Source organism: Pholis gunnellus (genome assembly GCF_910591455.1).
Source record: "Pholis gunnellus genome assembly, chromosome: 1".
NCBI classification, from domain to species: domain Eukaryota; kingdom Metazoa; phylum Chordata; class Actinopteri; order Perciformes; family Pholidae; genus Pholis; species Pholis gunnellus.
In genome coordinates this window covers 4,246,408-4,258,894 of record NC_136528.1, presented here as the reverse complement: position 1 = coordinate 4,258,894, position 12,487 = coordinate 4,246,408, and the positions used below count along the sequence as shown (strand labels likewise).

General features: G+C 40.6%; 2 protein-coding genes across 2 annotated transcripts in view; one reads left to right on the top strand and one right to left on the bottom strand.

Moving 5' to 3' along the window:
• LOC306702447 (hatching enzyme 1.2-like) overlaps positions 1–12,487 on the top strand; it is a 219,633-nt gene that overhangs the window by 44,287 nt on the left and 162,859 nt on the right. The gene's annotated exons all lie outside the window — the stretch shown is intronic.
• The window catches only part of LOC306694082 (anoctamin-1-like), a 64,922-nt gene that overhangs the window by 26,039 nt on the left and 26,396 nt on the right, over positions 1–12,487 (bottom strand). The window contains exons 6-11 of the mRNA XM_079156797.1: positions 10,272–10,326; positions 9,129–9,180; positions 7,188–7,243; positions 6,923–6,964; positions 3,080–3,144; positions 2,165–2,299 (exon numbers count right to left, since the gene is read on the bottom strand). Coding sequence (XP_079012923.1) covers positions 2,165–2,299; positions 3,080–3,144; positions 6,923–6,964; positions 7,188–7,243; positions 9,129–9,180; positions 10,272–10,326 — 405 coding nt within the window. The remainder of the gene's footprint in view (positions 1–2,164; positions 2,300–3,079; positions 3,145–6,922; positions 6,965–7,187; positions 7,244–9,128; positions 9,181–10,271; positions 10,327–12,487) is intronic.

Here is a 12,487-nt window from a genome sequence, read left to right as displayed (position 1 = left end):
AATTAGGGGCCCAGGTTGTTTACCTTGCCTACTATAAACGGTAACGTCTTCCCCTGATGTTGTTTCCCCTGGACTGTATTTCAGCGGTGTTTCTGACAGTGAGGAGCTGTGACTCTGGTGTGTGACAGGTGTATTGCTGGAGGACCCGAGGAAGCGCAGTGGGAAGCTGTTTGCATGAGCACACAGGCCAGGCTGTGTGTTCAAGCATCTGAATGTTGTGATGGAGCGAGCATTGCACTATAGTCAGCCCCCCCCCACACACACACACACACACACACACACACACACACACACACACACACACACACACACACCAGGCAGGTCACCGGTCAATCACCGACAGGGCGGAGACACAGAGACATTCACACTCACATTCACACTTACGGGCCAGTTAACCTGACCTGCATGTCTTTAGACTGTGGGAGGAAACCCAGGCTGGTATAGGGAGAACACCTCCATATAGGAAGGCCCCAGCCGCCTTTTAAGAGTTAAATAATATTATATTACTTTTTAAGATTTACAAGGATAAACAAACTATTATTTGGTATTTTTCCCACCTGCTTTAATATATTTTAAAAACGTAACATAAACCATAGTTCATGTAAATGTCACCAATTGTTTTAATGTGGTGAAACATATCCAAAAAGCACAATAAATGAACAACAATATGAACAATATTACGGCACTCTTGGCCCGTCCACCCCAGGGTGCAATGTCACCCGCTTTGAGAAATACTGTTCTTAAGATATTTTGTTTACAGCGTGTCTGTTTTTCTGGGCCATGACAGTAATATGAAGTTTCCCACATTTGATAGTATTTCCCGATATCTAGATCAACCTAAAATGGTACAGTGCTTCAGGGAGGATATGAAGGCGTAAGCCGTGTTCACACCAAACGTTTGGTGAGTGATATTGATGAATAGGGCCCGACGTCTGTGAAATGGATCTATTTTGTTGTTTTCAATGCTATTTGTCTTTCTGTTGAAAAGTACTTGTTGTAGAAGCTGTCAGCGAGATGTTGAGAGGTTATTCCTGTCTTTCCATCATAGCAATGTGTTTTTTTTTCTTTATGCATCTAGTATGGTTTTTCAGTAGTGCTTCAACTGAAGGAGAGATCAGAAGGTGAGACTGAGATGCTGATGACTATGGATGAGTCAGATTTTATGGCAGATAGTCCCCTGCAGTGTTTAATGTGCAGCGTGAGCGTGTGTTCTTGTCCGTGAGTCAACTCTGTGTTGTATATATTGCGTGAGGTGTATTGAGTAAGTTGCAGTTTAGAGTTATGGGTCATTATGAAGGTATTATTGCAGATGAATACCATCCTATTGCCAAACTCTAATGTGCTCTGTACATGTTAAGCCTGTAATGAGCTGATGTCACAATAAACCTAAAGCTTTAGTGTGAATGGGTGGAGTCAGGTTGTGGTCTTAGCCTGGTTCTTACCATCAATGCAAGAGATCTCCATCTCAACAGGCCATTTGTTTCTGCTGTTGAAAACTGCCCAAGGTGTTTTATAAAGTCATCCTGTTTTCCATAGGAATCAACTGGTTTTAAGAATCATTATAAATGAATTAACAGTAAACAAGACTACACTTGTTTCAGATTAAACTCTTATAACAATTCAATTTGTGCTGGAATGTGCGGCAACCCCCAGTTCTGCCGAGTGAAGCTGATGCTGAAGTGTCTTAAAACTTTCATTCTCTCTACTGACAAGCAGGCAACTCCTCCGGTTGCAAAAAGAAGTCAGATTGTATAGAAGTCTATGAGAAAATGACTCTACTTCTCACCTGATTTATTACCTCAGTAAACATTGTAAACATGTTTATGGTCTCAATTGTGAGTCTCAAGTCTTTTTCAATACAACGTGACGTTCGAACTCGAGTCTTCAAAACAGCAGTCCACAAACCAATGGGTGACGTCACAATGACTACATCATAAAAATGTGCAGGTCAGTAGATTAACCATTTACCACCAGTTGTTTTGAACTAGCTGGCTAATTGGATAGCTAACAAATAATGATGCAGCTGCAAAAGTACAAGACAAAAATGAAGGGGAGTTTCAGGAGGAAGAGACAGAACAGACGTTTTTAGAGAAAATGATTGTGTGTGTGTGTGTGTGTGTGTGTGTGTGTGTGTGTGTGTGTGTGTGTGTGTGTGTGTGTGTACCTCGGTATGTTCTCATCGACAGTGGCACATCCATAGAGGAATACGATGACTCCAACGATGGCTGCAGGGATCAGCATCTGTGTGTAGACTCCTAACCAGGCAAAATATAGTCCAACCTTCTCCCCAAAGTACTTCCTGTAGAAAGAGATGGCGAAGGTGTTTGCAGCATTTACAACATCAGTACGTCACTGTCAAACAAGTCATTATACCTCTCCCTTAAAGTCGTAATGATTCAAAAGTTAGCGCATCTTCAGCTTCTGTACTGTGACAAATTCCCCAGTGAAACAGAATATTTGAGCAGTGAACAGTTAATCCTTTGCATTTGATTGGACCGCTATAAAGTGGGCGGGCTCAGAATGAAGTGTGATACGGAGCTGCAGAGGACTGTGGCTCCACACAAACCTCCTTCTTTGCTAAAACCGTGAGGGGGGATCCGTACGGATCACGGATCGGCAATGGTCCGTTACACCATTAACAATATGTGATCACCGATATGATCTAAAAGGGTCAAGAAGTCATTTTTCTCTCCACCTCGACTTCAACAAATGAGATTTCGGTCGATAGGATCGGGTAGGCCTAATGGTCATTATATTAAATCAATATCAAAGCCACATTATTTGTCAAATGACACCAGTACTACATTCCCCGAGCAGAATGTGTTAGATAGGAGACCCCATGAGATTCAGCTCACATTCCCAGTCTGTTCCCTGGACCACATTCAGCTCAGCACATGACAGTTGTTTCTGTGGAAGAGCTTCAGTGAAGCATCAATCTGGTCTGTCTTTCGTGCCTGCAGGCTGGTCAGGGCAGTTAGAGCTGCTGTGAGAGCACCGGCCACGGCAAAACGTATGAGAACTGCAAGCGTGTCTACGATTCCCCTGCTGGGAGTGACAAGAGCAGTGCTACGAATCTGACCTGATGAGTGCGATAGGTTGGTACTTGTAGAAGACGCTGTAGCTGGCCCACTCCTCGTACAGAAGCTGTGAAGAGAAGCACGAGTCAGTAATTATACGCAATTAGAGACGGACCATCAGCCGCTCAATCGTCCGAGTTATGAGCGGATTATTCCATGTTACCATGTTTGTTTGATAGATTTATGTATATTCTCTAACATAAAATAGAATTAACATTTACTATTAACCATGGGATTATTTTCTTAATAAACTGATTATTTGTGTGGTCTATAAAATGTCAGCAAATAGTGAGAAATACTCATCACAAGTTCCCAGAGCTGATGGTTACGGCTTCAGACAGTCTAACAAAAGCAGAAAATATACTGTACGTATTATAGAGAGGTTGGAACCAGTGAGCTTTCGCTGTTTTTACTTTGAAGGATTATCGAAACAATTATTTTAATTCTTATTTGATTAACTAATTGATCAATTGACTCATTTTTTCAGCTCCAGTATTAAGTTGCTTTACTGCCAAAAAGAGAAACCGAGAGCAGCAGAGTGGTAAGTGTCACATGACTTTATTGTTGCTGTGGAAATGTGCTAAATGATATGAAACTTAATGGACCCGGCCTTTTATTAGCCGCTAGCCTTTGCTTGTTTATGGTGGTCATCAGATATTTGCCCACTGGCTTTTATTCGATGATTTATTATTCATCACTGTGAATCACAGCCAGGTCTCTGATGCACTACAGATATATATGCATAATTCCTTGCAATTATATTTTCACAATATGTAATGAATCCACTGATGCAGCATATTCATGCACATGCTGTCTCAGGCAGCAGTGCCAAGCTTGTGGTGTACACGGAGATAAGAACACAACCAAAGGAAGTGCTGGGTGACGAGAAATCAATGTAATCAAAGAGATGTAGAGATGCACCGATGGCAATTTTCTTGGCTGATTCCCAATTTCCGATTTTTGTCTGACCTGTAAATTTTTCGAAATGCTTACTTTGTTATTGTCATCTGTAGTGGTTATTTGGATGAATAAAATACACAATTTTGTTCCTCCACGGTTTATTTTGGACTTGTAGTTTTGACAAATTGCAACCTTTATATTTCCACATGTTGTATGTGTGTGTGTGTGTGTGTGGGCGTGTGGCTGTGACGTTACTGTGTGTGCTGCTTAAAAATGTGTCAGCCGTGTGTAAATGAGACTGATTGGCCGATCAGCTGAAAACTGACTGGTTTAATCAGATCGTTAGGCCAGTGAAGATTCAGTTCACTAATGGGCCTTTGACACACACCGTGGCAACAACGCCAGTGTGCTCTGAAAGCTATTATTTCTAATGGCTTGCGTGGCGCCACTGACGCTTTTAGCTTTGCACATTTGTGTGAAATGGGCATAATGCTGACTAGCTGGAGGAAGCTCCTTTTGCACCCAAAATGTTGCAGATTTAAGAACATACACCAGGCCAACCGCAAGTAATTAGGTAGATAAGTTAGTTCCTTTGTTCTTAAATTGCATTGACTTTTGAATTTGCGGACCAAAAACATTTAGTCTTTTTTATTAATGCAGATTGTTTCATCATTATCATTCTTCATTCAGTATCTCTCTTGCTAGCCCTCTGGAAGATCCGCATTTAGAAATGTGAACCTTATTTAATGCAATAATACTCAGAAAAGACAGATTCTCTCTATGAATCCATGTTTCGTATTTTATTAGGAGACAAATTTCCACCTCAGTAAAAAGGGAAGGTGAAATGTAGGACTGATCTCATCTCGTAACCACCTGTAGCAGATTCTTCAGTAAATGATTAATTTTAAGCTGCATTTTCCACATTTACTGTTTCAGTACAGTTTAGTTTGGGGTGTTCATTGATATCAGATATGTGCATGTGAGCAGAACATCATTTATTGCAGTGTTAATTCTAGTCATATATAATTTATGATGTTATATGGAAAATGTAAGACTGGGAACGAGTGTGTTCTTAAAAGTCTGACCAAAACAACACTGATACCTGTGTGTGTGTGTGTGTGTGTGTGTGTGTGTGTGTGTGTGTGTGTTTCTTAGCGCAATTTATATGCAAATCACTGCTGTATGATCAGGTCCTTACAATGATCATCAAACAGCTGACTGCGTATGTGCTCTGGTCCCACTGCTAGTAGGCAAAGAGCACATTAATCACTGTGAAACACACACAAGATCACACTCCGTTCACAGGCAGAGCAGCGAGGCAACAAGGCTTTTAATCACAGGAGGCAGGCGTTCAGATGCCAGATTGAGCTCGGAGACGACATTCTCATTTCGTCCGCCGAGGAAAATCTATATCTTAAACAGGAACACGTGGGATTTGTGATATAGAAGGGTGTATGTAATATGTTGCTGTGGAGGCACTTGAAAGCACCGAGCTAAAGCTTTTCCTGATGCTTGAGAACAACAGAGGGGGAATTATTAGGCTGTTGCCTTAGTGACACACAGCCCACAGTATAATTATGGAGAGCGTTAGCAGGGGAGGAGATGACTTCAGACTCGACGTGAGCTCTTATTTTCTTTTCAGTCGCCTGGTTAATTTTATTCTCGTACAGTAGGAGGCAAATGCTCAGAGACGCACAAACGCTGTCGCGTTAGCTTGGTAGTCTGGCCTCCATCGTTAAGGTGTAATTCAGTGAGTGGCATGTTTCAGTCACCAATGTATCGCTGTGTTGGCGGACAGGGGGTCCAAAACTCATTTAAACTTAGTGGAAACATTCATCTCTATGAGGAAAGTTTATAGTTTAACGATTTGAGAGCATTTTGCTGCCTTAGTCTGATCTGTTCCGGATGAAAAAAAATACTTTAAAAACTGTTATTGGGTGAAATATGACCTGTAGAAGAAGATCTGGTCATGTTGTTGTGATTGCAAGGAGACGCAGTATCATATTAGTCAACATTTATTTGTGTACATTTCCTGCATTTTAAACTTGGGTCCGATTGACACAATTGTGGCAAAAGCATTCTGTTGCAGAATTTCATGAAACGCGACTCCAGCAAAGAAACAGACATAGGGACGAGCGGTGTGAGCCTTTTAAAGCTTTCTTAGTAAAACAATTTTACAGAAATCACATGTATCATGTTTAACGCTCAGTTCGGCACAGAAATTAGACCCCTGGGTTAGCTTTTGTAGCTAGCTGGGTAGAGACTTGCTCCTGGCTAACCAAGCTAGCTGTTTGGTTAGTTTATAGTTAGCTGGCTGTTTGGTTAGTTGGCTTACCAACCAAGCTAGCTGTTTGGTTAGCTAACTCGCAAGCTATTCGTCCACACACTGTTTACTCCAAAGTACATTGTACTTTGAGACGCATTTTCCGAATCTCTACAGTGGCGGTGGCAAGTCAAATGTATTATGACTCATCAAGACACAGGGTGAAAAGTAACATATTTTTCTTTTTTTTGGACCAAATTGGTGGACAAACTGGATTTCTACATTTAAATCGTGTCCTGATTGTTGCTCATATCTGGTACAAACGAAATGCTCTTTTTTATTTAATCATTGTTGTAATAGCAGAGTTATCTCTGACCTCATTTGAGAAACCTGACAAAGTCAGCTATCAAAATCCCTGGACAGGATCAAACACCTCATTGGCACCTTACCAATCAGTGGACACCATACCACTGCTCTGGTTGCTAGCCAAGGTTGCCGTGTCTGCACAGTATAAGTGGATTTGGGCTGGTTTATTGAACGTAAAGGCACTGCAGTCTAGTTTCAGGTTGTGTTTTGTCCGTTCATGCTTTCTTTGGGCTGATGATTATCTGTTAATTGACCGGAAGTGTTGCTGTGGTGACATCTGACTCAATTTATTGACTGGTGGAATTCATCAACTTACCTTCCTGTCGTTAGGTTCTGCGTTCACCCCCTCGATCTCTCCCTGTAGGTAACGATGAATACACTTTTGTTTATCATGCGTGTCATGAATAAAAACTTTAATTCAACAATAAGATACGAGTCGCTGAGCTGGAAAAGCTTGGGTGATTTTCACATTAGAAACTTGCTGAATTGGAGTCATTCTCTCGGTACATAAGCAGCAATTCATCAACTGTTCTCAGGCCAGCGGGGGAGAGGTGGCCGTGAAGTGCGATGGTGATACTCACATCGTGTAGAGGATAAGCAGACGTGTAGGTGCCGTTGTCTAGCAGACTGGTGATCCCTGTGAGAAGGCACATTTAATAGGATTATAATCTGGGAGGAGACGCACGCAGCAGTATAAAACTGAAACTGAAGAGCTTAGAGTCAAAGCCAGAAGTGACTGTTACATTTCGTCTTCGAAGTTAAAAAGGAAGACTTCTTGGTGAAGAATTACATGTATGGGGAATGTTTTCCAAGACAGATGAAGCTCCATCATGGAGTTGTATTGGTTTGTTATATTAACAGGAAAGCAGTTCCTATTGGTAATGATAATAGTTGCATTAGCCCCTTGGTTTTTTTGGCTTGTTTTGGCCTGAATCCAAGTGCAACTGCTGTGTTCACATACTGGTTGCCAAGACAAACTAAATATTAGGGTGAAATCAGGGTAGGAAATTTACATATTTTTTAGGGGGCAATTTTTGCCCCCACTGACTGAAATCCAGGGGCATTTAAAAATAAATTGGGGGCACTTTTTGAAACTTGTGAAATAACATTTAACCTTTGTTCAAAATAATAAATATACTTATTTAAGCTTACAGTGTATGAGCAATTGTCATCAAATGGCAATAATAAGACTATTAGGCAGTAGTCTACAGATTCAAAGTGTTTTCTTAGATTTTTTTTAACAAAAAACAAACCGAAAACATAAATCAGACAATCATATTCAGTTTTATTCTTATTTCTTTGTGGTTATTTATTGTTATTATTACATTTTTTAAACAACTATTAACAATTATTAAGTCAACGATGCCTTGATTACATATACATCAGTCATTGTGTGGAATTTTTGAGAAAAACATTTTTATAGCACCTTAAAAATCTCAAAAATGTGCCATTTGAAGGTACAAATTCAGTTCAGAGTTTTAGCAAAATATCTTAATCGACTGTCAGTCAGGTATTATTAATTTCCAGCAACCCCTCAAATCAAAGAATAAAGGCACTTTATGCACAATTTAGGTGTATTTTCCCTTTAAATCACGAGATGCAGGTAGCATGTTTTATACTTAATGTGAATATAATTCATTTAATCAAATTTCCATTATGCAATATGTATACTTTGTTGGCATCTTAGTCTGAAGAAACCGGATGTTGTCTCACGTTAATCTTTCTGCTATCTTTCAAAGTCCTTCGCTGGACCGGGTCATATAGGCTACGATGTTTTTGACAAGTTCATTAAATTATCATTATTATTAGATGAAATTATTGGGGCATTTTTTGCCCCTCTCCTAGTGATATCAGGAGCAAAATGATATTTCTTAGGAGCAGTTTTGCCCTTTGCCCTCGTGTATTTCCGACGCTGGGTGAAACACTTTGAAACAACTGTTAATACACGTTAAGTGCACCTGATTTCTCTCCTCCAGTCCTTAAACTTAAAATATGCCCTTTTTAATTTTTCACATATTTACTTCGCATTTTCTGCCACAGAAACAAACCTGCGTTTTTTAGATGTTCTCCAAATGAGTTCAACTACACAACACTCAAGAGGCTGTTGACCTCAGTTAAAAGGCTGACCGGTCTGACCAGTTAGCCGTCACTGTCAGTCAACACTGTACTGCGTAGGCGACAGAAATGTAGCACACAGGTAGCTAAGGTTTGACACAATGGCAGCACAAGAGGAAAGGTCCTGGACCCGCTGCACTAGACAGGTTTCTTTCTCTCAGGATCATAAATCTGCACGTCAAACGCTACGAGTTAAGAGTCAGGAGGAACTTCAATTTTGGCCTCATGGCGGACGGCTCAGACGGTCGGCAAATCCAGCCGAGAGTTTTGTAGAAGTGTTGGTCAATGCAGACAACGGCTCATCCTCTCTTGAGGTGGTAATTACACTTTACTCCAATGAACGCAGCACCTACATTAATTGCATATTGATTTATCTCTTGTATTAGAGTTACAGGCAGAGGTCTTACCCATGGAGTACTTGGTTTTGATGCATCTAGTCCTCTTCAGTACCTCGTAGACCTGACGATACAAAAAAGCATTCAGTCTTAAAATCATGACAATGAATATTTTACTTGTTTAATAGCACAGGTGAAGCTGTTAAGAGGGAGAACATCGCAGGCAAACCGCCGAGTTTTGTATGTTCGTCCTCAGAGAGGCTGACAGTTTTATTGATGGGAGCCGAGGCTCAGCTGGGAGAACGACGACTGCACTGATTGAGGAGCTCCATCCACTAATGAGAAGCCAATCACATTACCCAGTCATTAGTCAGGCTCTGCGAGGTGCTGTGTAGGTGTACGTGCATATGCTAATGCAGCTGCACATGTACGACGCAGATTCACAGAATGAATTTGTTTTTCATGAGTCACATAGAAGCAAGGGGTCTTATTGGGGGGGAGTGCATATCGGGGGATGATAGGGTCTACGTAGAAAAGCAAATTCGTCTCTATTAAAGGAGGGGAATCTACAACCATGTAAGCAACATGTCAAACACATGCTGTCACTGTGCTGAATTTAACACTGTTTGTACAGGAGCCACCTCGAACTCGGCCGTTCTCACTCCTAAGTCGTCAAACACGGCAGCTTGATCCGTGGCAATACGCTTCTGACAATGGCACTATACTCTGCCGCAGTAATGGTGGGTGTACAGGAGTGAACTAGTACGGGTCAAACGGACACATGACTTTCACCCAGGAGACCTCTGTTCTGTATGACAACATTGACATATTTAAAGTTACGTATGTGAGTGAAGTGAAGTAGCCGTACGTAACATAGTTAGCATACGTTGTGTACTTAACATGTTATGTAACGTACTTAGCATACCTCATGTACTTAACTATGTAACACATACTAATTTTAACCCCAACCACGATCTTTTCCTCACCTAACCCAGTAGTTTTTTTGCCTAAACCTAACCGAGCTGTTTTTTGTGAACACTGAAGTTTATTTTTTAAAAGTCAGTGTACGCATGGAAAGACCGGAAATTAGCATGTGCAACTGACTCTAGAGGGCTACGTAGAGTCTCATAGTTTGAAGTATATGGCCACTGACCAAGCAGCCGTATTTGACGAGTCTGGAGTGAGAACGTGTCATCTTCTTCAACTAATACTTACTATTGAGTTCCTGGTCTTGCTGTCAAAGAACTTATTCTTGTCAGACAGATCGAATCTGGAAACAAAGAACATAAAATTCAGTTGCATATAGGGTGCAAACTGTTAGAAGCATATTTGTTAAATATGCTTCTCTTTACTTTCATCGTAATTATTAGAAAGAGAAAGTGAGGAGAGCTGAGATGAACAACAATAGCAGACTAATATTATTAATATAATGCTGAAGTTGTTTTTGCTGTCCACCTCACACACAATAAACAGATAATAACAGAGATAAAATATGTGATGTAAAAAAAAAAAAGACCTCCACAAATAGGACTAAAAGTATAACCATGAAGTCACGTGATGTGTGTTAATGCACAAGTACAATGAAATGGAGGCTAGGTCATTATGTGTCAGTGCAGTGCAAGCTGCAGGCTGCAATTTCAAATCAAAAAGATAAAAATGAAAGGAAGAGACGCAAGAAGGCTCTAAAAATCCTCAACCAGCCAGCCCTGTCTCCTACTAATCATGTTCATAAGCAGTTCACTTGCAGCAGCGATTTTTGCATCACCTGTGATATTTACTGCCAATCGGGACAAACTGTACGTAGAGCGATGTTTGTTTGAGTTTGTTTAAAGTTGACAAAAACTCTTCCTCAACCTCAATCAATGAATTACCTTCCTAAATCAGGCCTCAATTGATAGCTCCTGAAATGTGCTTCTTGTGACCCAGTGACACACATCCCCTGTGAGATCGATGAGCTGTGTCCACGCTCTCACTCCCTCCTCAGGACTGATTTATTGGTCACTCCTCTCCTTATCTACTCTGTTATCGGCTCTGTGTTTAGCCGACATCATGCCGGAACATCTATACATTTTTATAGATGCATTTTATGTTAAAGAGCAGTAACATCACAAGATACAGTTTTAGCCGCAGACTTGTTAGCAGGCCTGCTGGCAGTGGTGGTGAAGACAACAACTCCCATGATACCAGGCTAAAGAAATGTGTCAAAAGTATAGTAAGCTCTGTAAAGATATAATATTGCAATAATATAATGTTTTTCAATTGTCTATTTAAAGTAAATACTTTATTTATCTCTACAAATACTTTTAATTACCCTTAAAAAACATAAAAACACTTATTAAACTTACGTGCTTAACGACCGGCAATTCAAAGGAATACACTTCCTGTAATTTTACATGAATAGGAATATTTGTAAAATATAACCTCACACTTAATGTTAAATTACACTTAAAACCTGCAGGAATACAATAATATGCCATTAAAAAAACATCATATTAATTAGTGGTGTATCGGACCATTCTTGATCTGTGATCCGTACGGATTAAAAATGTGATCAGGGAGCTCTAAAAGTTATATTTGCTCCCTTTTTTCTTTTGCGCTGATCCAATCCGTGACTCTGATCCGTGATACGATCCGAACAGTGAGTTTTATGATCCGTTGCACCACTGATATTAATGCAATCACATATCATGGTTAATTGCGTGTAATATTAAGGGTAAAGCTCAAAATAAGACCAAACGTTAATCTACAGACATTTCTGCCAGTGACTTAGTACATATGGATGTAATTCTTAGAAGGAAAGCTCTTGGAAGTGTGGTGTGCACTGAAAGCATCTCATCAAGATACTGAGTGGGCCGCTGCTGTCAGTCAGTCAGTACTTGTGTAGCTAGTGTTGCTTGTTGGCACTGAAATGGTCCTTGTGTCCCTGCTGCCTCCAATTTAAGACTAGTCTAAATGTAGAAGCAGCATGTGGAAGAAGCCAGATTAAGTTCATGTGGTTTGAAAAGCCACTCTACACTGTATAATCTATAACTCGGCTTAATATCAGGGAACAGGCCTGCAGTGTTTCCAGTATTGATGAAGATGAAGTGATGGAGAAGACGTGGAGGGAGATCTCCCGCTAGCTGTTAGTCAGAGATGTAAATATAGCTGCCCGCTGCCCACTCTCTCCTCCATACGTCCCAGCAGGCTGACGTTTATGCTAAGACATTCTCCTTCTCTGATCGCTGCCTTTGGAAGTGCTTTTATTCGCTGGCACTGAACAGGAAGCGTCAGTGAAGTCATGATTTATGTCCGTAGTTAATCCAGTTAGCTATCCAGTGCAATTTTTTTTAACAAACACAGTGTTGAGAAAAGTAGATGACTTGTGATTTCGGCTAGATGTGTTTATTTTGCTCGGAGGAGAGAGAAGGCTGAGGCAGCAAGAGAGCGTC